The 18,835-nt window shown below is 51.5% G+C and overlaps 8 protein-coding genes across 9 annotated transcripts in view; 6 read left to right on the top strand and 2 right to left on the bottom strand.

Moving 5' to 3' along the window:
• The first annotated feature begins 229 nt into the window (after nucleotides 1-229).
• LOC6500257 (cystatin-like protein) lies at nucleotides 230-811 on the top strand. Its single transcript, XM_001952889.4, has 2 exons — nucleotides 230-474; nucleotides 531-811. The coding sequence occupies exons 1-2, from the start codon at nucleotides 293-295 to the stop codon at nucleotides 751-753; spliced, it is 405 nt and encodes a 134-aa protein (XP_001952924.1). The 5' UTR covers nucleotides 230-292; the 3' UTR covers nucleotides 754-811.
• A 144-nt stretch (nucleotides 812-955) lies between these two features.
• Nucleotides 956-1,525, top strand: LOC6500258 (cystatin-like protein). Its single transcript, XM_001952888.4, has 2 exons — nucleotides 956-1,143; nucleotides 1,201-1,525. Exons 1-2 carry the CDS (start codon nucleotides 1,022-1,024, stop codon nucleotides 1,391-1,393), a joined length of 315 nt encoding a protein of 104 aa, XP_001952923.2. The 5' UTR covers nucleotides 956-1,021; the 3' UTR covers nucleotides 1,394-1,525.
• Nucleotides 1,526-2,183: 658 nt separating this feature from the next.
• On the top strand, nucleotides 2,184-3,252 carry LOC6500259 (cystatin-like protein). The gene is made up of 3 exons (XM_001952887.4): nucleotides 2,184-2,632; nucleotides 2,695-2,804; nucleotides 2,862-3,252. The coding sequence occupies exons 1-3, from the start codon at nucleotides 2,576-2,578 to the stop codon at nucleotides 3,052-3,054; spliced, it is 360 nt and encodes a 119-aa protein (XP_001952922.1). The 5' UTR covers nucleotides 2,184-2,575; the 3' UTR covers nucleotides 3,055-3,252.
• Nucleotides 3,253-3,398: 146 nt separating this feature from the next.
• LOC116654485 (putative protein TPRXL) lies at nucleotides 3,399-3,908 on the bottom strand. Its single transcript, XM_032449451.1, has one exon. It carries the CDS (start codon nucleotides 3,906-3,908, stop codon nucleotides 3,399-3,401), a length of 510 nt encoding a protein of 169 aa, XP_032305342.1.
• A 50-nt stretch (nucleotides 3,909-3,958) lies between these two features.
• On the top strand, nucleotides 3,959-5,519 carry LOC6500260 (integrator complex subunit 5-like protein). Its single transcript, XM_001952885.4, has one exon. The coding sequence runs from the start codon at nucleotides 5,046-5,048 to the stop codon at nucleotides 5,460-5,462; it is 417 nt and encodes a 138-aa protein (XP_001952920.1). The 5' UTR covers nucleotides 3,959-5,045; the 3' UTR covers nucleotides 5,463-5,519.
• Nucleotides 5,520-6,379: 860 nt separating this feature from the next.
• On the bottom strand, nucleotides 6,380-7,646 carry LOC116656573 (mucin-2). Its single transcript, XM_032456325.2, has one exon. The coding sequence runs from the start codon at nucleotides 6,912-6,914 to the stop codon at nucleotides 6,426-6,428; it is 489 nt and encodes a 162-aa protein (XP_032312216.1). The 5' UTR covers nucleotides 6,915-7,646; the 3' UTR covers nucleotides 6,380-6,425.
• Nucleotides 7,647-7,778: 132 nt separating this feature from the next.
• Nucleotides 7,779-8,867, top strand: LOC6500261. Its single transcript, XM_001952882.4, has 4 exons — nucleotides 7,779-7,892; nucleotides 7,951-7,989; nucleotides 8,039-8,127; nucleotides 8,186-8,867. The coding sequence occupies exons 1-4, from the start codon at nucleotides 7,836-7,838 to the stop codon at nucleotides 8,574-8,576; spliced, it is 576 nt and encodes a 191-aa protein (XP_001952917.2). The 5' UTR covers nucleotides 7,779-7,835; the 3' UTR covers nucleotides 8,577-8,867.
• A 566-nt stretch (nucleotides 8,868-9,433) lies between these two features.
• Nucleotides 9,434-18,835, top strand: part of LOC6500262 (cGMP-specific 3',5'-cyclic phosphodiesterase) — a 31,723-nt gene continuing 22,321 nt past the window's right edge. For both annotated transcript variants that reach the window (XM_032449904.2, XM_001952880.4), the window contains exon 1: nucleotides 9,434-10,291. The gene's annotated coding sequence lies outside the window, so the exon portion shown is untranslated. The remainder of the gene's footprint in view (nucleotides 10,292-18,835) is intronic.

The following is an 18,835-nucleotide window of genomic DNA, read 5'->3' as shown; positions in this document are numbered from 1 at the left end:
TCGAACTCGACAGGCAAGCAAATAAGTGCAATAAGCTGAGATGGCACCTGGCCTTCAAAATATCCGATCTGATCTTACAAACCAACGTCCCGGAACAGATGGAAATGGGTCTAGCTTCTGCGAGTTAGAGATGGAATGAAGGTGTTGCAATGAGTGACACCCATTTAAGATTTGGAAACACGTTAGGCTTTGTGCTGCCTCCATTGCCCACTTAGTCTCCTTTGTGTTCCAATAACGTGATGTCTTCCGCCGTCTGCTCCATCAGTCCACTGTCAATTGTCGACTTGGAGAGATGGAACCGCTGTGCCTCGTGGGTCTGCTGTGTTTGGGCTTTGTAGGCTTAGGTGTCGCCGACGAGCCTGCCCCCGTTCCTGGAGGAGTTTATCGGTTCGAGGATGACTGCAAGGAGGAGGCGAAGGGCCTTCTGGATTCTTCCCTCGCCAAGCTGGCCAGAAAAGATGGGCCAACATACAAGTCCGCTTTGGAAACATTCGTGTGCGATCGCAAAGTAATGTCAACTGTTCTTTCAGGACCGTCTCCCTGGCAACCGTCACTCGCGAGCTTGAGGCCGGGAATCTCTTCACCTACGAGGTGGAGCTGGAGCACGGGGCCGAAAATAAACAGTGCATCGTGAGGCTCCTCAACCAGCCCTGGAGGGAAGAGAAAGTCACCAAAATCCAGGTCAAGTGCGGCGAGGAGGAAGAGGTGGCGCACAACTTCATCAGCGAGGAATCCTATTTCGAACGTTACTGACATACAGACCGCTTACCGCCTTGTAAAGTGAATAAAGCGCCCCTAATTACTCCCCCAAGTTACTCTAGAATCTATAGTTCAGATAAGGGGAACACGTCGTTCTCTTCAATCCAAAGAGTTCGGCGGTGAGCTCATTGCTCGACTGCGAGAGCGGCTCCCTTTCAAATTGGCCGGCAATGAATCACCCCCTAGCTGGCCAGTTCCCTCCAGTCGTGGAAGCAGGTGGAACTAACTGAGCTACAACTAGCCGCAGTTGCTTCCTCGAGCCATGTCGAACGAACCGATTCTCGGAGGTGTCTCCCAGTTGCAGGGGGAGGCGTTGAAAGAGGCCCTGGAGCTGTTGGAGTCGTCCCTGGCGAAGTTGGAGGCCACCGATGGTCTCGCCTACAAGAAAGTTTAGCCGCATTGCCTCTGATTGTGCGTTCTTAATAATATTTCTCGATTTAGGGCCGCCAACGTGACCTCTGTGACGGGGCAGACGGTCGCCGGATCCCTCTACACCTACGAGCTGGAGCTGCAGAGTGGCTCGGAGACTAAACCAGCCACCGTGACCATTTGGCACCGCATATGGCTAAAGGAGAACGGAACCAACATCAAGATCCACTCTGGGGGTGTGGTGCAGTTGGATCGGACTTGGTGAACGCCAGATAAGAATCTGGGTGATAAGAATCGGGCCAATAATAGTTTCTTGGTGTTCCAAGAACTAAACAAGTTACAACTCAAGTAGTATATGGCTGTATGAATAAAATAATAAAAGCGAGCAAGTTAGTAATATTTTACTCTTCTAAGTTGAGATATTACTAGATAGAGGATAGAGGATAGTCAATTACAAGCCCAACTAGTTCCAGAGCAAAACTGGTTGAACTGGCGAATAATTTTCCACAGCTCTATAGAGCTATAGAGCTTATACTATAGCCCTGACCGAATCACTCGCTCAGAGTTGACGCCAACATCTCTGTCTCTCGGGGGTTTTGTTCAATATTCAAAGCGCTCTCTGGGCGTTCGTATTGTTCCATTGTGACACTGCCGCTACTGGCACATGAGACAAGCAAACATACCTATAGTGCTGTTTGTTTGCTCTTTATCAGATGCACCAAACAATCGAAACGACAGCCGATGAACTGATTTGGAAAAACAAAGTGAAGCGAGTACATTGAACATAAGTAGGCCTGCTGGAGAACACCCGAAATAGTCGCTATCGCGCCAGATATGAGTCTTAAAACAGCGTGGAATATTTTACTTTGATAGCCTCGCCTCCTTGTAACCTTGTATGGGATATCATGAGCTGGACCCAGCTCGAGCCAAAAGCACCCACATTCTTATCACAAACATTTAAAGTAATTCGGAATATTTTGTTTTCGAAATATCCGCTGGATAAAAAACACTCAGGGTTTCCGCCGATTGATTATGAGTTAGACACTTGAAAAAAATGAGTGGAACGGATTAAACTTGAATATAAACTGTCCCTCTATGTTGGATGTGACCTTCCTTGGGGAACAGTGCCATTGTCCGCTGCGGCCTTTGTTTGGAAATATTGAGAGATGCCCCTTCGAGTTCAGTGTGCCAATACGAGGTTCAGGTTCTGAGATCAGCTCCTGACCTGGGAAAGTAAGGCGTATAAACTAATTAGCTATTCTTAGGTAAAAATAGCAATGCTTCAGGCTTAGTGCAAACACGTCTCGGGCTTCTCTTCTCCGACAGCCCAGCGGCACTATGATGGTGCTCGCGAGTAAACAAAGATGTTCTCAGATGATATCGGATTTCTATAAAAGGCGGCTCTCCGACCGACGAGCATACAGTTTGAAACACTTGCTCGACGAAAATGAACGCCCTGACAGTACTTTTAGTTCTGGGACTGGCCCTGGCCGTTGCTAATGCCGTAGGTAGAGCGGACTTCCGAAAGCCTGAGTCTTACTAAGATACATATACATTTACTTTAAGGGCATTCCCGGAGGCCTCACACCGCTGGAGGGTGAACGGTTGGAGGAGGCCAAGGCGACTCTCCGCAGCTCGCTGGAGAAATTGGCTTCAGGGGACGGACCCAACTACCAGTGAGTATCAGGAGTATTCCTATCCGGGGCATGCTGATTCGAATTCAACCTTTCCAGGGTCGTGAAAGTGAAGTCTGCGACCACCCAGGTGGTGGCTGGCAGCCTCAAAAAATTCGAAGTGGAGCTCTCCAACGGCTCTGACCACAAGGATTGCATCGTCAGCATTTGGTCCCAGCCCTGGCTGAAGGAGAACGGCACCCAGCTTACCATTGAATGCGAAAAAGAGGGCAAAATCGAGAAAACTTGGTAGAAAGACAGCTAGCTCCGCAACACGTCGACCGAATAATTATATAAACAGAAGCTCAGGCTCGAAAACTAGTCGTGACAGCTGGTGTGTGTGAACTGTTCGTTCTCCCACACGCCTTTGCTTAAACGGGTTGCCGAGCCGAAGCCCCTAATGATTTGCTAACAAACTTTTTTATTCCTCGTCATAAACGCTTGAGTCTAATTCGTTCTCTATTCTAATATTCGGCTTGAGGTCTTCCGAGGAGGCGGTCTGGTGGTCTCGTACTCATTCTTATCAAGGAGCGATGGCTTGTTCTTTAAATCTGCAGTTTATTCCGAGCTACTTCGAAGGGATTCACAATCTGATCTTTAGCCGACCCTGTTGCTGTTGTTCCGGCGTCTGTTCCTGTTCCTTCTGGCGGCCTTGCGCCTGGCGGCGCGGCGGCGTTGGGCTCTCTGGCGACGTTGGCGGGCTGCTCTGCGGCTCCTGCGGCTGTTGCTAGTGCTGCCGCTGTTGGCGGTGGAGGGAGAGGCGGCGGTGGGGTCGGATGCGGAGCCTGCATCAGTGGAAGGGGTGCTGCCTGCTGTCGGGGAAGTGCTTCCGTCGGTGGGGGTGGTGGAGCCACCACTTGGGGTGGTGGAGCTGTCGGTGGGTGTGGTTGAGCCGTCGGTGGGGGTGGTGGAACCGTCGGTGGGGGTGGTGGAGCCGTCGGTGGGGGTAGTTGAGCCGTCGGTGGGGGTAGTTGAGCCGTCGGTGGGGGTGGTGCTGCCGTCGGTGGGAGTGGTGCTGCCGTCCGTGGGATCGTCCTCTGCGGCCACGAAGCCGGAGAAGAAGAGGACCGACAGGAGAAGGCCTAGAAGGAGGGCAGTGGGCTTCATGGCTGTAACGATGATGCTCAGTTGATGATCTCTGGTCGGGGGCCTCTGCTTTTATAGGGCCCTCGGTTCATGGTTCTATTGTAGCTCTAGAATCTTACTGGTGCCGGCAGCTGAGCCAACAAATCAATTGAAAGAAATTTGGTATTGGCGAAAGGCGGCAGCTGTCAAAACAGCCACCAGTCGCACAAAAAGCTCTATTGACGCCTTTTTGTTTTCTGGCTCCTTTCAAGACCCTAGTTTGTCAAATATGAGCCGCATCTTTTGCGTTTGAAAGCGGTAGCTCGAAGACGCCCCGCGATCTGGGCCAGACCTGCTGTGCCACACGACGCTAAGTGGTGGCTAACTTGGGTGGCTGCCGCACTCTGTTGCCTGAGTTTAGGCGCCTCTGAATATTTAAAAAAAACATGCCCACTTTCTAATAATCTGACATGTATAGGTAGATTTGTTAAGGAAGTTTTTCGTTTTATATCTTTAAAAGAAGCATAAATCAAAAGTCTTAGGGGACAGAAGGAGTTTCCTGAAGATTCCCGATCTTCAGAATATGTTTCCATTACACACAGTACACAGTAGAAGAGTTGCTTTCACATTACCTGGATTCTAAATTAGAGACTCACTAAAAACACCAAAAATTCCATTCGAGAAAACGACAACTGCTCTCGATATTTAATTTATATACTTGTAAAAATCATGCCACAACCAAACTAAACACAACTGCTCCGTAATAATATATATTATGTTATTTTTCACCGATTTAAAAAAATAAAACATATTAGCTACAATATCAAATACATTTAATTAGCCAATCTATTAGTAAGTTCTCCTTCCTCACTTTTTATTACAAATGCTCAGAAGCGAATGCTGCCTATTTTGTGTCATGTTTCAATCTTTTCTAAGCCCTAAATTAAAAACTGAAGCGCAATTAAGCCATTTGTATTGATTTGGCATAAACAGCAAATTATCCATTTTCCGAAATCTTTGGAATATTTCTGGCAAACAACAGGAACAAATATGGCAAAATTGGGCTGGAAACAGCTGCGCAAACTTGCGAAAAATGTCTTCGGGTGAGCGGGCCACTATAAAAGCCATCACCCCAGAGAGCCCCCAGCATTGGCAAGATCAAATCAAAGTAAGCGCACAATGAGAGCACCCGTACTATTTGGAGCTGTCTTCATCCTGACAGCCTGTCTCCTGAGGAGCAGCGAGGCTGTGACCTGCACCGCCGAACCAAACAACGCCCAATGCATCAACTGCACCACCAACCCCACCGATGCGGAGTGCGTGGCCGAGGCTGCAGCCACTTCATCTACGACCACGACCACAACCACGGCGGCTACCACCACTGCCGCCACTACGGCTGCTCCGTCCACCTCCGGTGGTGCGACCGGTCCACGGCGGAAGATCGTGACTATCAGAAACATGTACTACACAAACGTCCGGCGCATTCGGACGAACCGCAACGGGAGGGGCACCACCAACAGGCGGGGGGGCAGGACCAATACCAATCGGCGAAATCGCAGGCGCAACGGCAACAACGTCCGCGTCATAGTCGGGTGAAGACATCGGCCCTGAACTTTATGGTACTCATGCAATAAAGAACCTACTGAAATGAAATAGTCTTTAGTCAGAATATATGGCAGCTTCAACTCCGACATGGACTAACACCTTAGCCCAAGGCAAGATATGGGAATCTTTACAGGATTCAAAATGGGGAGTTCCAATGTAGCATGTTTATTTCGGAAATGCTTGAAGGAATTCGAACAAGTCTAGGTGGCTGGGAGTCTACGCGGTTGAGTTCCAGGGCTCACTTAGCCGACTATCACTCGATTTCCCTAGGTGTTCCGCCTGCTGTTGCAGCTCATGCTCCTTCCGTTGCGGTTTACGCTGGGGTTCCTGTTCCGCCTGCCGTTGTGAGTGGCGGCGCCGGTGCTGCTGTTTCTGTTCTGTTCGAGCTGCTGCCGTTTCTGTTAACGCGGATGAGACACGTGGTAGTGTACTGTAGGCTGCTACTCGGACCATCTTCCGCCCACCTGGCTTCGAGGGGAAGGTGGGGCTCGTAGTGGTCCGGGTAAAGGTCACAGCCTCGCTCCTCTTCAGGGGCACGCTGTCAGGATGAAGAGGCCGAAGAAAATAGGTCCAATGGAGCCTTTACGATTGCCCTGAGGGTGTTGATTGATGCTCGTTCAGATTCCGAAAGATTTTTGTACCGATCGCTTGCCATCTCTTATGCGTATTGGCCAAATAAGCAGGGGGCTTGAAGCTCAATTGTTTTCCGTAAATTTGTTTCAAACTCCCACTCAGTTTCGCTCCTGCAATATTCATATTCATAGTTATGTTCCTACAACCAATAATATTTTGTAGAATCCCCTCGACTGCTAATTAGGGTCTCCAGCCTCTAGAGTTGGCATGAGTAAGGGAATCTTGTGGTATATCTGGATAATAAACAAGCATTACTTTACAAAAGGCAGGGACTTTTATTCATGTTTCGTATTTTCATATGGTTTCATCAGAAAGCGTAGTTCAGCCGGAGCGGCGGTTCTGCCTTCTGTTTCTGTTTTGCCTTCGGCGGGCTTGCCTGCGCCTCTGGGCCCTCCTCCTGGCAGCCCTCCTGCGGGCGCGTCTTCTCTGGATCGCCCTTCTCTGGGCGGCGGAGGGTCCTGTCGGAGAGGCTGTGTCGCTGGCGGCCGGCGAGTTGGCATTGGGCGCTGGAGTTGCGCTGGGAGAGGCAGGAGTGGATGAGTCTGGGGCCGTGGTCGATGACGAGGAGCCGGTAGTGGGGGCGGGCGTGGCAGTGGTGGGGGCCGGTGTGGCTGTCGGTGTGGTGGTGGTGGGAGCCGGAGTGGGGGTGGCGGCGGCCGCCTCATCCACGCACTCCTGGTTGGTCGTTTCCGTGGTACAGTCGATGCAGCCTGTCACGGTGGGGTCCGCAGTGCAGGTGACAGCTGTGCTGGTCCGCAGGCAGGTCGCCAGGAGTAGAACTCCCAGAAATAAGATACTTGTTGGCTTCATTCTCGGATTGATGAATCTCCCTCGATGGGCCAACCTTTTATAGGGCCTCGCCCCATTTGATTGGAAGTTTGCCCAACTGAAACTCCATTGTCATCGGCTTTTGCGAATAAGATTGAAGATGTCTACCAGCGATTTGTTTACGGACTTTGAAACTAAACACATTCGATTCGGGCACTTGGGCAAATAAAGAGCTCTAAAAGTCAATCCAGCTGTCGCTCTGGAACTTTGAATTTTGTTTCGTTTTCAGAGACACCTGCCTGCCAATAGTTGTTTGATTAAGAAGTGTTCTGCCAAAGAGGGTCAACCATCAGATGCCTCTGCAGATCGCTCCTACAGCTCCTTCAGTGTTGCCTAGTTTTGAGGGTAAGGAGTCGGTCAGTCAAGGTCTCAGTCAAGGAAATCAAGGTCTGATGATTTTGAGATGGACAAGCGTCAGTGCAGTGTTTTCTTTTGCAAGTTTTCACATTTATGAACACAATTTAATGAAAATTCCATTTCAAATACAATACGTGATTGGCGCAATTTTACAAAGGGTGCTTGGCGCAATTTTAGCTTCCGCTAAAATTGTTTTGATTTATCATCGCGTTACATCTCAGCTCGCACAGTGGGTTGAAGTCGATCTGTAGTTGATCAAAATTATCAATTTTGATTAGTTTTTTCCCATCATCCACATCATTTTTTCCTCACTTTTTACATAAATAAAACATATATTCAATCAATAATAATAAGTAATAAAATAGTGCTAAGAGATGTTCATTTCCAAAAGTGATCAGATTCTCCCACGGTTCGCAGCAGCGCAGTGAGAACAATGGGTGGGAATACTTTATATTCATATTCGCGGCTGCTATTTTCGATCCGCTGACCAGCTCTGGCTCTGGCTGAGCTCAGTCGTAGCTGATCACCGAGCGGTGGAGCGGTGTCATGGGTAAATCGCACTACTTCGTGTTGGGCCTCGCCCTCGTTTCAGCAGGTCAAGTGGCAAGTATCGATTGTGGTTCAGTAATCCAGATATTAAGCCTCCAACCCCCACCAACAGATGTCCATCTGCATTCCGCCGAACCACTGCATAGAGGATGTGAGTATGGGAGGCATATTTCGAAACTTAACTGAACAAGTCATCATAGATGGAGGCGGCCGATGTCAAGGAGCGCTTCGACTACGTCCTGGCCAAGTACGAGGAGCTGGACATGAAGGTTCCGGGCGAGCCTGTTGGGTGAGTTCATCGTCCGCCTGCCCGACCCCTAATGGCCTATCGTTTTCCCGCCGGGCAGCTTGCACGGCAAGGTGGTCACGCATGGGGAGGCCGAGGAGCAGCACCTGGTGTTTCAGTACATGGACAACACGCCGCATGACATCATCCAGACGTGTGCGTTCGTGGTCGTCAGTGCTCCGGGCGAGTGCGAGTCGATCCGTACCTACTGCTCCGGCTTTCTGCGGCGGCAGCCCCGCCCCCTTCTGGAGAGGAAGCCGATCGAGGTATGTGAGGATCGGGTCCAGCTGGCAACGGAGCCACCGGAACCGGAGACTGTGCCCGACGCGGATGCAGAGGCTGGCACGGAGGCTGATCCGCAGCAGGAGCAGGAGGAGGAAGCAGAAACCACCACAGGGGCTCAAGATGCCCCCAACTCCAAGCTAGTGTCGATGTCCCACAATAGTGTTTGAATTTTAGTAATACTTGGCCACTCGGAACTTGGGCATAATTTCATTTTTAAGAAAGAACCACCTCCACCATATCGCCACTCAATTCAACCTTGAAATTTTTAAAGTTACTATTTAATGATACTATTTTTCTATACTATTTAATATTTATATCAAGAAAAGACCATGCTAAGCCCCCATATAATATCTAGTTTAAAACCTTCGATGGTGTAGCTAGATTCTTGAGACATGGTTGGTGGTATTTTATCGAGAACCTCTTAACCAGAAAATAAATAATTAATCTTTGGATTTTAATTCCCAAACTGTACTATATTGTTCATAAAGACTGTTAGTCTGCAGCCACAGACTAACATTACTCACTTGGCCACCAACTTGGCTCTTCGACTGCCGCCTGAAAGTGTGCTAGTAGAGTGCTCGAACTTTTCTCCTTGGCTGTTCAATGCCATGGCTCCCGCGAGATTGAGTTAGGAAGCTCGGGCAGCAACAACCGTGTGGCTCTCAGCTCGGCGACCGACGGCCAGCCCACCAGGCCAGGCCCAGAAGGCGCCTGCGCTGCGCCCGCCGTGCACAGTGGGCCAGGAATCGCTCTCACGGGCGCTTCTTCCAATCTGGTAGATTTTTATTGCGCTGGGCACTGGGGCAGGGTTCATCGGGTGGTGGGCCACTGTGCGCGGCAAAGTGCGTGAGAGAACCTTTCCCAGAGCGAGAGAGCTGCGCCGAGCGAGGCGGGGGCGAGAGCCCCTCCGAGCCAACTGGCAAGTAAACAAAGCCCACCGCTCGAGTGTCAGCTGCTGCTGTCGGCGTCGCTGTCGGCGCTGTGCCTGTGCCTGTGCTGGCGGAACGGAAGGCCGACTCTGTGCGGCGGGTTAGTTGTTGTCGGGGCGCCAAAGCGAACTGGAGCAGCGGACGCAGAACGCTGAAGCGAAGAGCTCCCAGTTAGCAGCCATAAGCTACCAGCCACCAGCTACCAGCCGCTGCAGAAGCGCAACAAAATTGGAAACTGAAGCGCCGAGTGAGAGCCGGAGAAAGGGGTCTCGGAGCGGCAGAAGCACAGAGCTGAGAGAGCGAGAGCCGAGCCACGACTCTGAGCCACGACTCCGGCAGTATTTGGCTGCGGCCCGCACAGAATTATCTTCTCAGTGCCAAGTTGTCGCGCTGCGAGTAACGTTACGTATACGCACCGTCCGCCGTCCATTGCCCGAGCGCCACCGCCACCGCCGTCGCCGCCCCGCGCTCCTTGCCACGCCCCCTGTGCAGTAGCTTCTTCTTCGTCCTGGGATTGGAAAGAGTGCGCGTTTGGGCGACAGGACTGCCGCCGGCTGTCGCAGCACAGCAAGGATAGCGCGGCAAGTGAACGAGCGACGAGAGCGCGGATTGGGTTCCACTTTTGCATAATGCCGATGCGAAATCGAGAACACGGGCGCACAAGTGTAGTGGCTGGCGTTTAGCTGGCGCGTAAATACTGTTTGTTTGCAAAGCAAGACGCCCCGCGGAAGTCCACCCCTCGGAACTCGCGCCCCCCCTCGTGCACCGCCGCCCCTGCGCCCCACGGGCCAGTCCCAGCGCCAGTGCCAGCGCCAGCGCGTGTTATCAGCAAACGAAAACGCAAACGAATCGCGACAAAAACACAGAACCCGCAAAACACGAGAATAAATAGAGCCAGAACAGAAGGAAATGCGAGTGTGGATGCATCTGAGCGCCGTGCTAAGTGTGCTAAGGTGAGTGTGTCGCACGGGGGTGTGGGGGCCCCGAGTGTGCCCCTGTGTGTGCCCCTGTGTGTGCCCCAGCCCAGCTGAGTGGCGAGTAAACAAACCAACCAAAGCCAAACAGCGCCAAACACAAACACCAACACCAACACAGAGTCACCAACACACGCCGCGTTCTGAGCACACCACTCGCCCAGACCCAGTTATTAGCGTTCCCCAAATCCCCCAGAATGTGCGAATTATAAAATATGTCGCCCTTGAACGTCACAAGCATCATCGGTCGGTCGGGGTGGTAGACCGTAGAGCGCTACTTTTTAGCGACTTTTATGCCCTGCTTGTGGATGGGAGGGCATGTTGGGGATGTGACTCTGCCTGTAACAGACATGGGGGCTTAAGTCATTACAAAATATCATTAGACTTCTGTTCGCTTAGAATTTATCTTTGAAAAGGCCTAGTTGCCTTTAAAGAATTTTTAAATTTTAAACTCATCCGCATCACCCTTATACCTGACAGCACTCTTTTCTAATTACCTCCCGATCGGTCCCAGGGGGTCGCGACCAGGAACTCAAGGCATCGCCCCATAACTTTGCTCTGACGTGCGACGACGACCCGACGCACATTATTCGACAGCGTTCCCAGCGCGTTTTCCCGCTTTTCACGCGCGCGTTTTCCGTCGGCCGCCCTCTTGGAGACCCGCCAAAGTGTCTGTGAAATCCATTAAGTTTTGTTTTGCTTCTTTTTATGAACAACATTGACTTTGTCAGCCCCCGGCCCACTTGGGCCCACTCCCCGTAATCTGCCGCACTTCCCAGCGTCAAGCGTCTGGGCAAGTATCTTATTTGCTTTCAAGCCCCCACTTTACTCCTTGGCAGCCTCTTTCGGTGGGGTGGGGCGGATGCTGAAAAATGTCAAATTTATTGACTCACTTTTGTAGTTGCTGTCTCGTCCTTGTGTTATCCGGGCAGGCCCCTTTTAAGTTCTGTAATCCTGGCCATCTGAAGGAGGTAGTTATGGGATCATGCATGTGGGCTTCCACCACACGCGAGTTGGGTTAATTATCGTGTCCTAGAGGAGGTTTCAGGACAACCAGTCCTTCATAACCCCAGCACTTACCCGATCCAAAGCTATAGAGCTGCAGCTACCTGACACTTGCTGGAGTGCTGCTCCGCCGCTTAAGGCTGAGGTTAAGGTCGGGACGCTTCAAGTGCACAGACTCCCGATTGCACGCGTCCTTGTGCCCTCTTCTCCTCTCGGCGATTAGCGATTACCCTTTGTATGCGAGCTGGTCGCGTATTTGTCCTGCTCCTTTTGTCCTCTTCGCGCGGCACGTGCCTTACCAGCTCCATCTGCCGCTGACTGACATTCATTGGCTTTTGTCCAGATATTTGTTCTTCGCCTCCTCATCCTTCGTCCTTAGGGGCTGGTCCATAAAATTCCGTCTGGAGCCCCTTTCGCGCCGGCGTCTGCGAAGACCTTCTCTCCCACCAGAAGCCGTCGCAGCCTCTGGCCTACTTTTCAGGATTCGCAAATTCTAGGGCATTCCTAGCATATTATCCCGCTGTTTGTTGTCGCACTGGCTCTCCCCCGGAGACCATCATTTCTGCCCCTGCCCGCTTTCCCCTTTCCCATTACAACTGACGTGTTTATGAAGCCTGTTCGGGGCCCATTACTTTGCGCAACTTCTCATTCGAAACTATTACCCTATTGACTTGTTTATGGGCGGGTTTGGGGGTTCTCCAGCTTAAACAGTTGAAAAAACAGCACACCGCATAACTGAGTAAGAAAAATAAGTATTTGCCGTGTAGACTCAAAGCAAAGTGGGGATGAATAGGACTTTTGAAAGCCCGCTGGAACTAAAGTTTGCTCCGCGAATAGTTGTTATTGAAGATGGATCATGCGGGCTGCTGTCCAAAGGATTTCGTTTATTTTTCGGTGGAGGAGCAACTTGCACTCTGCGGCGGAGCAGTTTTCCTCCAGCTGTCGACAGACTTTCCACCTTTTCACAAGAAAAGCACCCCACTGAAGGGGAGCCGCCGTGAAAAAGCGTCGGGAAAACTTTATCGTTGCCCGTTTTCGCTTATCTGTCTCAGCTACTTTGAGTCGCGATTCGCCAAGTTTCAGCCACATTCTCGGGGAGCTCCCCGTCCTGTGCCGGAAGCGCCCACGGGTGCGCGATAAAGGGTGTGCGCCCGAGTCCCCCTCGTCGGCAGCACCCAGGGCGAAAATTATTGTCTGAGGTTGTGTCGCTGCCCTGCCATCGCATAAATTTGGCCGTCCCACATGTGTCCTCGCTGCTGCCCGGTTTTTTCTTGGCTTCCCCATGTGCTGACCGCGTATCCTGTGACCGCTCTTTTTGCACTCTCTCTGCCATTGTTTTTCTTCGTCCTTTGTTTGGCGGGCCCTTTCATTTCTTCCGCTTCGAGGCAACTATTTTTAGCTCAGCACTTTTATTTCGGTTGGCACTTGCCTTCAGCATTGTTCCTGTGGCGGAAAAGTCGAGCCACAGGCCAGGCCGGGCCGAATTGTTTACAAATACAAATTCCCAATTAAAAGCTTCTGGCACTGCCGACTCGCGTGGCCGCTGCCATATCGATTATATAATAATAAACTTGCAGAGCCACGTGGCGCCACGTAATTACACCTTCATAGGGACAGGAGTCCCTACCCAGGGATATTAGTAGGCAAGTTAGAATCATTTTAATAACAGATTACGCATACGCCGCGTGAGACTCTCGCCAGCTCTCGGCCCAACCAGAAACTAGGGCAGGCCATAGTTGGTCTACTTTAAAGTGACTAAACAGATTCTTTTCAAAAGAAAGTCTTTGGGCAAACCGCTGTAGGGATTGTTCGGACCACTTTACAGTCTTTTGAAATTGCAGAGCCCGACAAATAACAGGTTTTAATTTAGCTAAGAGCTCCCCAAATCTTAGACACTCCACACACACTCTGGGACTCAATTACTTGGCCCGACTTTGGAGGACCCGTTTAGCTGCGAAAGGACTCGCCCACGCAGGGCCCTTTTGGGAGCCCAGCTGCCAGTTAGCTGCTCGCAGGACCCAGCGACGACATAATTAAATTATTCCGCAACAATTGTCGCTGGAACAAGAGTCGCTCATTGAGTTAATTTGCGACAAGTCGAGGTGGCGGCGCTGAAGTTTTCACTTCCCTGTCCGCGGCTCTGGCCCGGCCTTTACTGTCCTTCGACAGCTGCCATTTGGTGGTTTGGTGGCGGCGACTGGAGTTCTCGGGGAAAGGATTAATTAGGATTAAAAGTGTGTCGAGAGGTCGGACAGAGTCCTCGGCGAAGAAACAAGCTCTGGACTCTGCTGCGGTCGGCGTAATCGCGGGCACAAGTAAGTCAACCAGTTGGCCGGCAACTTCTCACTCGTGCAGTGCGCATTTTTAATTAACATAATTCGATTTCATTCGAGTCGGGAATGAGCCGCTCCCGCCTCCCGCCTGCGCTTAAATAAATTCAACATAAATAACCATTTATTACGCGGGCATTAAGCCTTCTTCTCTGATTCTGGCTTTCGGCATCGGCCACCAGTTCTGGAGCAGCACTAAGTGGCTCGCAAATCGGTTTCCGAGAGCGGGTTCGGGCTAAGCACTCTGCATGTCGGAGTGGAATTGATTTCAACTCGCGAGTGATTCGCGAGTTTTTTCTGGCAATAACAAACAAGCTGGGCTGTCAAGTCTCTGGCAGCTGCCCTTTCCCAGGGACCGTATCGATTCCATCGACGTTGTCCCGAATGCGTCACTAATCCAATGAAATCACTTTCGTTTTGCTGGCATTAAAGTTTAAAGCCCGTCCGTCCGTCCGCCGGTCGGGCAACCCTTTTCGTCCTGCTCCAACCCTTCCGCCGAGTGCCCGAGGACACTATAAACTGCCAGTGATATTAGTTAATGCCCATCCCTGCGGTCGTCCGTGCGGGATTGTTATTATTTAAATGGGCTATTCATTCCGGGCCGTTCAGGGCCGACTTTCCAGGGTACGGCCGGGTCTATTGGTGCTTGGCCTTCGCCGCCAGCCGATGCTACAATCTTTGGAAATCTCGTCCCGCCCATGTGCTGGCGCGCCCAAGGACGCGGCAACCAACCGAGTAATGGGAGTGATGAGAGCATTTTGGTCGGAAGCGCCGAGCCATTCGTTTGGACAACAAACTGGGCGGAAAAACTTTCGCCAGAATGCAGAGGCCCGAGCACACAAACACGCTGGCAAACACAGCGCGGGGTGGGGACTCGATCTAGAAATGCTGAAAATTGTGAAATGTAAGCAAATTGCGGGTCCCTGGGACGGGCAGATAATGTACGCGGGGAGGGGCGCCGCGGGGAGGGGCGCCGCACGCAGGAATACATTTGCTCACACACTCGCAAGAACGGAGGGACGAGCTTTTCCGGCTTTTTGGCCGCACTTTTTGCGGTGGCGCAACAGTGAGCGCCGCAAGTAAATGCACACGAATGTATGAATATTTCATTTGGAAATGTAGCTATACACATAAGCCTGCCGCAGGACATCAAATCCGCAGAGGACATGTGTAAAGTGTCGTGTGTGGGCGCCCACGAGTGCCTCTCTGTCGGCACAGCTGTGGTCTGCAATTGAAGACGAGCATCCTCGCGTTATTTCTGAGGGCTGCCGTAAACGATCCTTGCTATTTATGCTAAAATCTATGCCACATTAGTTTCGAGTCTCTCTGGCAGACGTCGGGCTTGTTGACGCTCGTTGTTCCACAAGGGTCGTGTTCAGAAGCCTCCTGCCTCCTTGTTGCGCTTTTCCGCCTTTGTTTGGCTCCATGTGCCTTTTTGTTCTTCAGTGAAGGGGGCTTGAGCCTGCCAGCGAGAGAGCAGGAAGCTCGGCAGACAACCTGCCTGAAAGGGTCCGGTTGAGTGGTGGCATCAGTGGAAGTGGAAGCCACTGGCAGAGTGTGTTGGGCCCTGGTGTGGGCGGGTGCCTTTGAATATTCGTAATACTCCTGCGGGAGTTCGGAAGTCAAGGAAAACAAGCACGAGCGGAGTTTGCCGGAGACATGCTCCGTAATTATCCTGCCGATGGCTTGTCGACAAGCACATGTTGGTCCTTAGCTCGCCTGTGTCCTTGTTCCGCCTGCAGGCTGCAGTGGCTACAGCCAGCGTGGGCGTATCATTGCCGACACCTGAGCCAGATGCCGCACCAACCTGCTGGCTTCAAACTTTCAGTTAAGCTAATTATCAACCGTAAGTGAGTGGCTTGATCCTAATGGCGAATTTTATACCGTTTCGAGGCTCTGTGGTGCGGAGCCTCATTAATGGGCTATCGGTCCTGGCAGGCAGCACCCATAGCATGCAGATGAGGCGGCAATGCCACTGGGTCTCGGCAGTACCCGGTAGACACTCGAATCCTCGCCCTGCACACGTCGCGTATGAGCAATTAGAGAAGTCCTGGTGGAGTGGGACACTACTTCTACGTGTTTAATTACAATTTTTATCGGTAGGGCCGCCTCCGCGCCCACTCCAAACGGCGCCAATGAAAATGAAAAACACTTACTTTCGGGCCTCGGCTCACTCGGAAACTGTCCAAGGAGCCCGAAAGTGTGCTTTAAGTATTTTCGGAGTCTTGAAGGACTGGATAACCGGACACGTTCCAGGTGGGCGGGGGGAATCGTAAGGGCGGATGAAATATTGCTTCTGCTGGGCACACAGCCCCCGCCCTCGCACCCACCACACACCCACTCGCACGCAAATACACCCACTGGCACATGGATACAGAAGCAAACATAAGCAACAATAAACGTGTGCATGAATTTCGTGTCGAGTTGCGATGTGCACGCAACTGGGGGGCAAGGGCAGTGGCAAGGGCAGGGGCAGGGGCAGGGGCGTTGGTCGGGGACAGGGGACAGGGGGCTAAAAAAAGGAATGGCGTCAGCCACCATTTGAATTTGAATAGCACGCACACACGCACACGTCTGGCACTGGCTACAGTGGGGCCTGGTCCCTGGAAGCCACAGCCCATAAAGTCAGATTGTTCAAAGAAGGGCATTTCTGGCATCCTTTTAGGCGGCAGAAGCACTGCTTTCTGCCTACAGGGAACTGGTCTCCTTGGCCAGGACCCACTGTGCCCAAACAATAGTTGGATATTCCGTTTACGTGCTGTCCCCGTTGTTTGCTTTTCCATTTTACTCTGCGCTTGTTATCGTCACTTCTGGATTCAATCAATCTTCTTCTGCGGAGCGACTTCGGCACGAACTTCCAGCTGAGTGCCGCTCTTGGGTGGGTGGTCGCCGGGAGGCACCTCCGTCAAAGGCTGCCACTTGCCGCAGGTCGCGCGTACACTCCGCGGCGAGTGCGTAATGTGTTGATACTTGATACACATCTTAGGAGTGCAAAGGCGGCCATCCGCTGCTAATCTATTAGCCTCCAACCGCTTGGCCATATGTAGATTGGCGATCCTCGACGGCGACTGCAAATATTTGGGCTTGCCGTCGCGCCCCACCTACTTGTTGTACTTCAAATATTAAAATGTTCCTCCTCGCCCCAAAACTCCACTTCGACGGACCATCTTTTCGAGAAGGACTTTATTCGCAGTGTGGAAAGTGCCTGCCGCCAAGGCCCCTCTCCTGAGCTGGCTGGCAATCAATCTATGGCCCCTCGACACTACACCCCCCTTGTGTAGCGGGGGCGTAAATCATAAAAGTTGCCACTCCCCATGGAAATATGCGAGCTGATTTTTCAAAGCGCTAGTTTCCACCGAGCACCATGCGCCAAAATATAGAAAAACTAAGCCACTCCAGATGACAAATGGCGGGGATTTAAATATTCCCTGATTTCCTCACACTGGCCTTGGGAGGAGGAAGAATTGCGAAGCTCTTATGCCGTAAAGGCTCCTATTTCATGCATAATGGATGTTGTTGCCTTTGAAGTTGCTTGTATTTTTAGGGAAAAACTAACTAACCTAAACTAACTGAGCGAGAGTTCAAGGAGGGCGGCAGCATTCAGTTCCGGTTCGATGGAAGCCCGGGGAAATGCAAACATCTGACAGTCGATTGTTACATTGTCGGCTTCCGACGATAAAATTTTCGAAATGCATCCCGAAAGCAAGCGCCCGGAACGCTGCTGGGGCTGGGGATGGCAGGAGGAGCTGGCACTGCCGCAAGCCTGTGCTGCGAAACGAAATCAATTTATGCCGCAATCAGTGCAAGAGTTGGGGGCACACATCCAACATCCAACTGATTTGCGACACGTCGGGCATTTTAATTGAGTTTTCTTATCGGAGTACGCATAGAATTCTCGATGCGGAGCAGGGGAATAAAAACAGACAGAAATCGGACGATAAATATGCAAAACGCGAACGTTTCATATTTTTCAAGTGCCAGGAGCCAGGGAGCCGGGACACTGCTCCCCCTGACACTGCGGACAGGAATCCCACCCATTCCGGCCAATGTGACAGCGGAGTGACAGGACTCTGGCGTCTGATTGATATGCAGATGGTGCGTATACGTGCTCGCATCTCCCACAGCTTCCGCCTCACGTGGAAGCGGAAGGCATCTGCCGGGGAGCAGAACTAACATAAACGCTCGACATGACAGCGGTTAAGAGATAGTGAGACGGATGTGGCAGACACAGCAAAGTTTGGTTTTCAACCTCCACCGGGCTGGCCGAGATTCGTTCATGCAAAAATACGTAATGATCCGCTCAACATTTGTTTAATTGGGCGAGTCACGCGTTGATCTGTTGAATGCTGGCCGCGCGATGGAGTCTAAGCGGTTGGTGGCTCCAATTAGCGGCCATTTAGCAGCCGTTCGCCGCGGTTTTCGCACCTCGTATGTTTGAGCCCCACATTGCATAATCGAGTAATCGGGAGTAAAGTGGCCGAATGAGACATTAATGATAATAGTTCTTACCAACTGGATGGCCCTAAACTGTATCCTTTGAAGTCCTGCAGTCCAACTGACATTCGTTCCTAGCTCAGTTCGTGACTGCCACCGAGTGCCCATTAATCTAAAATTTTCGGAACCCGTTCTCAGCCCACATGAGTGACAGTTCCCAACTTATACGGTAGCTTGTCGCTGCCATTGTTGCACCTCCGACGGAGCTGGAGAGCGCACTTGAAATATCGTCTCTTTTTATTTGGCCGACACTTGCCATTTGCTGGCAAACTTTGTCGACGCTTCTGGGCACAAATTGCCGTGATGTTTTGGCAATTCGTCAAGCAAATTGTGCCACTTCCCCGCATCTGACAGAAGTTCGCCACCGGAGCGAGGGCAAGGGGGCATTAACACATCAGTGTTAAAATTTAACGACCTGTTCTCCCGCGCTCTTCGGAAAAGGGCAGGCCAAGTCGTAAACTCTCAGAAGGCATGGCTGCCGGAAGTTGTAAAGTATCCAGAGTGTGAGCCGGAGCGGGAATCGAACTTATCCCCAGTCCGCCTGGCTTCTTTTGGCCTCATAGAATTATACGCCGGGCATCAAAATTTTATTGGTTTTCGGTTTCGGGTTCGAATAAAACGAAGGCGCTGCCTCCTAAGCTTAGCTTCCCTGGACTCACGTACCCTCACATCATCATCGCCTTGGATTGTCCGC

This window comes from Drosophila ananassae, chromosome 2L (assembly GCF_017639315.1).
Source record: "Drosophila ananassae strain 14024-0371.13 chromosome 2L, ASM1763931v2, whole genome shotgun sequence".
NCBI lineage: Eukaryota > Metazoa > Arthropoda > Insecta > Diptera > Drosophilidae > Drosophila > Drosophila ananassae.
The sequence above is the reverse complement of the archived record's forward strand: the minus strand, read 5'-3'. Positions and strand labels throughout refer to the sequence as shown.

Excerpts from the sequence above, each read along its gene's own strand:
- LOC6500257 (XM_001952889.4), top strand. The coding sequence starts at position 293 with ATGGAACCGCTGTGCCTCGTGGGTCTGCTGTGTTTGGGCTTTGTAGGC. Across the intron at positions 475-530 it reads AAAGATGGGCCAACATACAA|GACCGTCTCCCTGGCAACCG; the intron begins GTCCGCTTTGGA and ends CTGTTCTTTCAG.
- LOC6500258 (XM_001952888.4), top strand. The coding sequence starts at position 1,022 with ATGTCGAACGAACCGATTCTCGGAGGTGTCTCCCAGTTGCAGGGGGAG. Across the intron at positions 1,144-1,200 it reads ACCGATGGTCTCGCCTACAA|GGCCGCCAACGTGACCTCTG; the intron begins GAAAGTTTAGCC and ends TTCTCGATTTAG.
- LOC6500259 (XM_001952887.4), top strand. The coding sequence starts at position 2,576 with ATGAACGCCCTGACAGTACTTTTAGTTCTGGGACTGGCCCTGGCCGTT. Across the intron at positions 2,633-2,694 it reads CCCTGGCCGTTGCTAATGCC|GGCATTCCCGGAGGCCTCAC; the intron begins GTAGGTAGAGCG and ends ATTTACTTTAAG. Across the intron at positions 2,805-2,861 it reads GGGGACGGACCCAACTACCA|GGTCGTGAAAGTGAAGTCTG; the intron begins GTGAGTATCAGG and ends CAACCTTTCCAG.
- LOC116654485 (XM_032449451.1), bottom strand. The coding sequence starts at position 3,908 with ATGAAGCCCACTGCCCTCCTTCTAGGCCTTCTCCTGTCGGTCCTCTTC.
- LOC6500260 (XM_001952885.4), top strand. The coding sequence starts at position 5,046 with ATGAGAGCACCCGTACTATTTGGAGCTGTCTTCATCCTGACAGCCTGT.
- LOC116656573 (XM_032456325.2), bottom strand. The coding sequence starts at position 6,914 with ATGAAGCCAACAAGTATCTTATTTCTGGGAGTTCTACTCCTGGCGACC.
- LOC6500261 (XM_001952882.4), top strand. The coding sequence starts at position 7,836 with ATGGGTAAATCGCACTACTTCGTGTTGGGCCTCGCCCTCGTTTCAGCA. Across the intron at positions 7,990-8,038 it reads CGAACCACTGCATAGAGGAT|ATGGAGGCGGCCGATGTCAA; the intron begins GTGAGTATGGGA and ends AAGTCATCATAG. Across the intron at positions 8,128-8,185 it reads GTTCCGGGCGAGCCTGTTGG|CTTGCACGGCAAGGTGGTCA; the intron begins GTGAGTTCATCG and ends CCCGCCGGGCAG.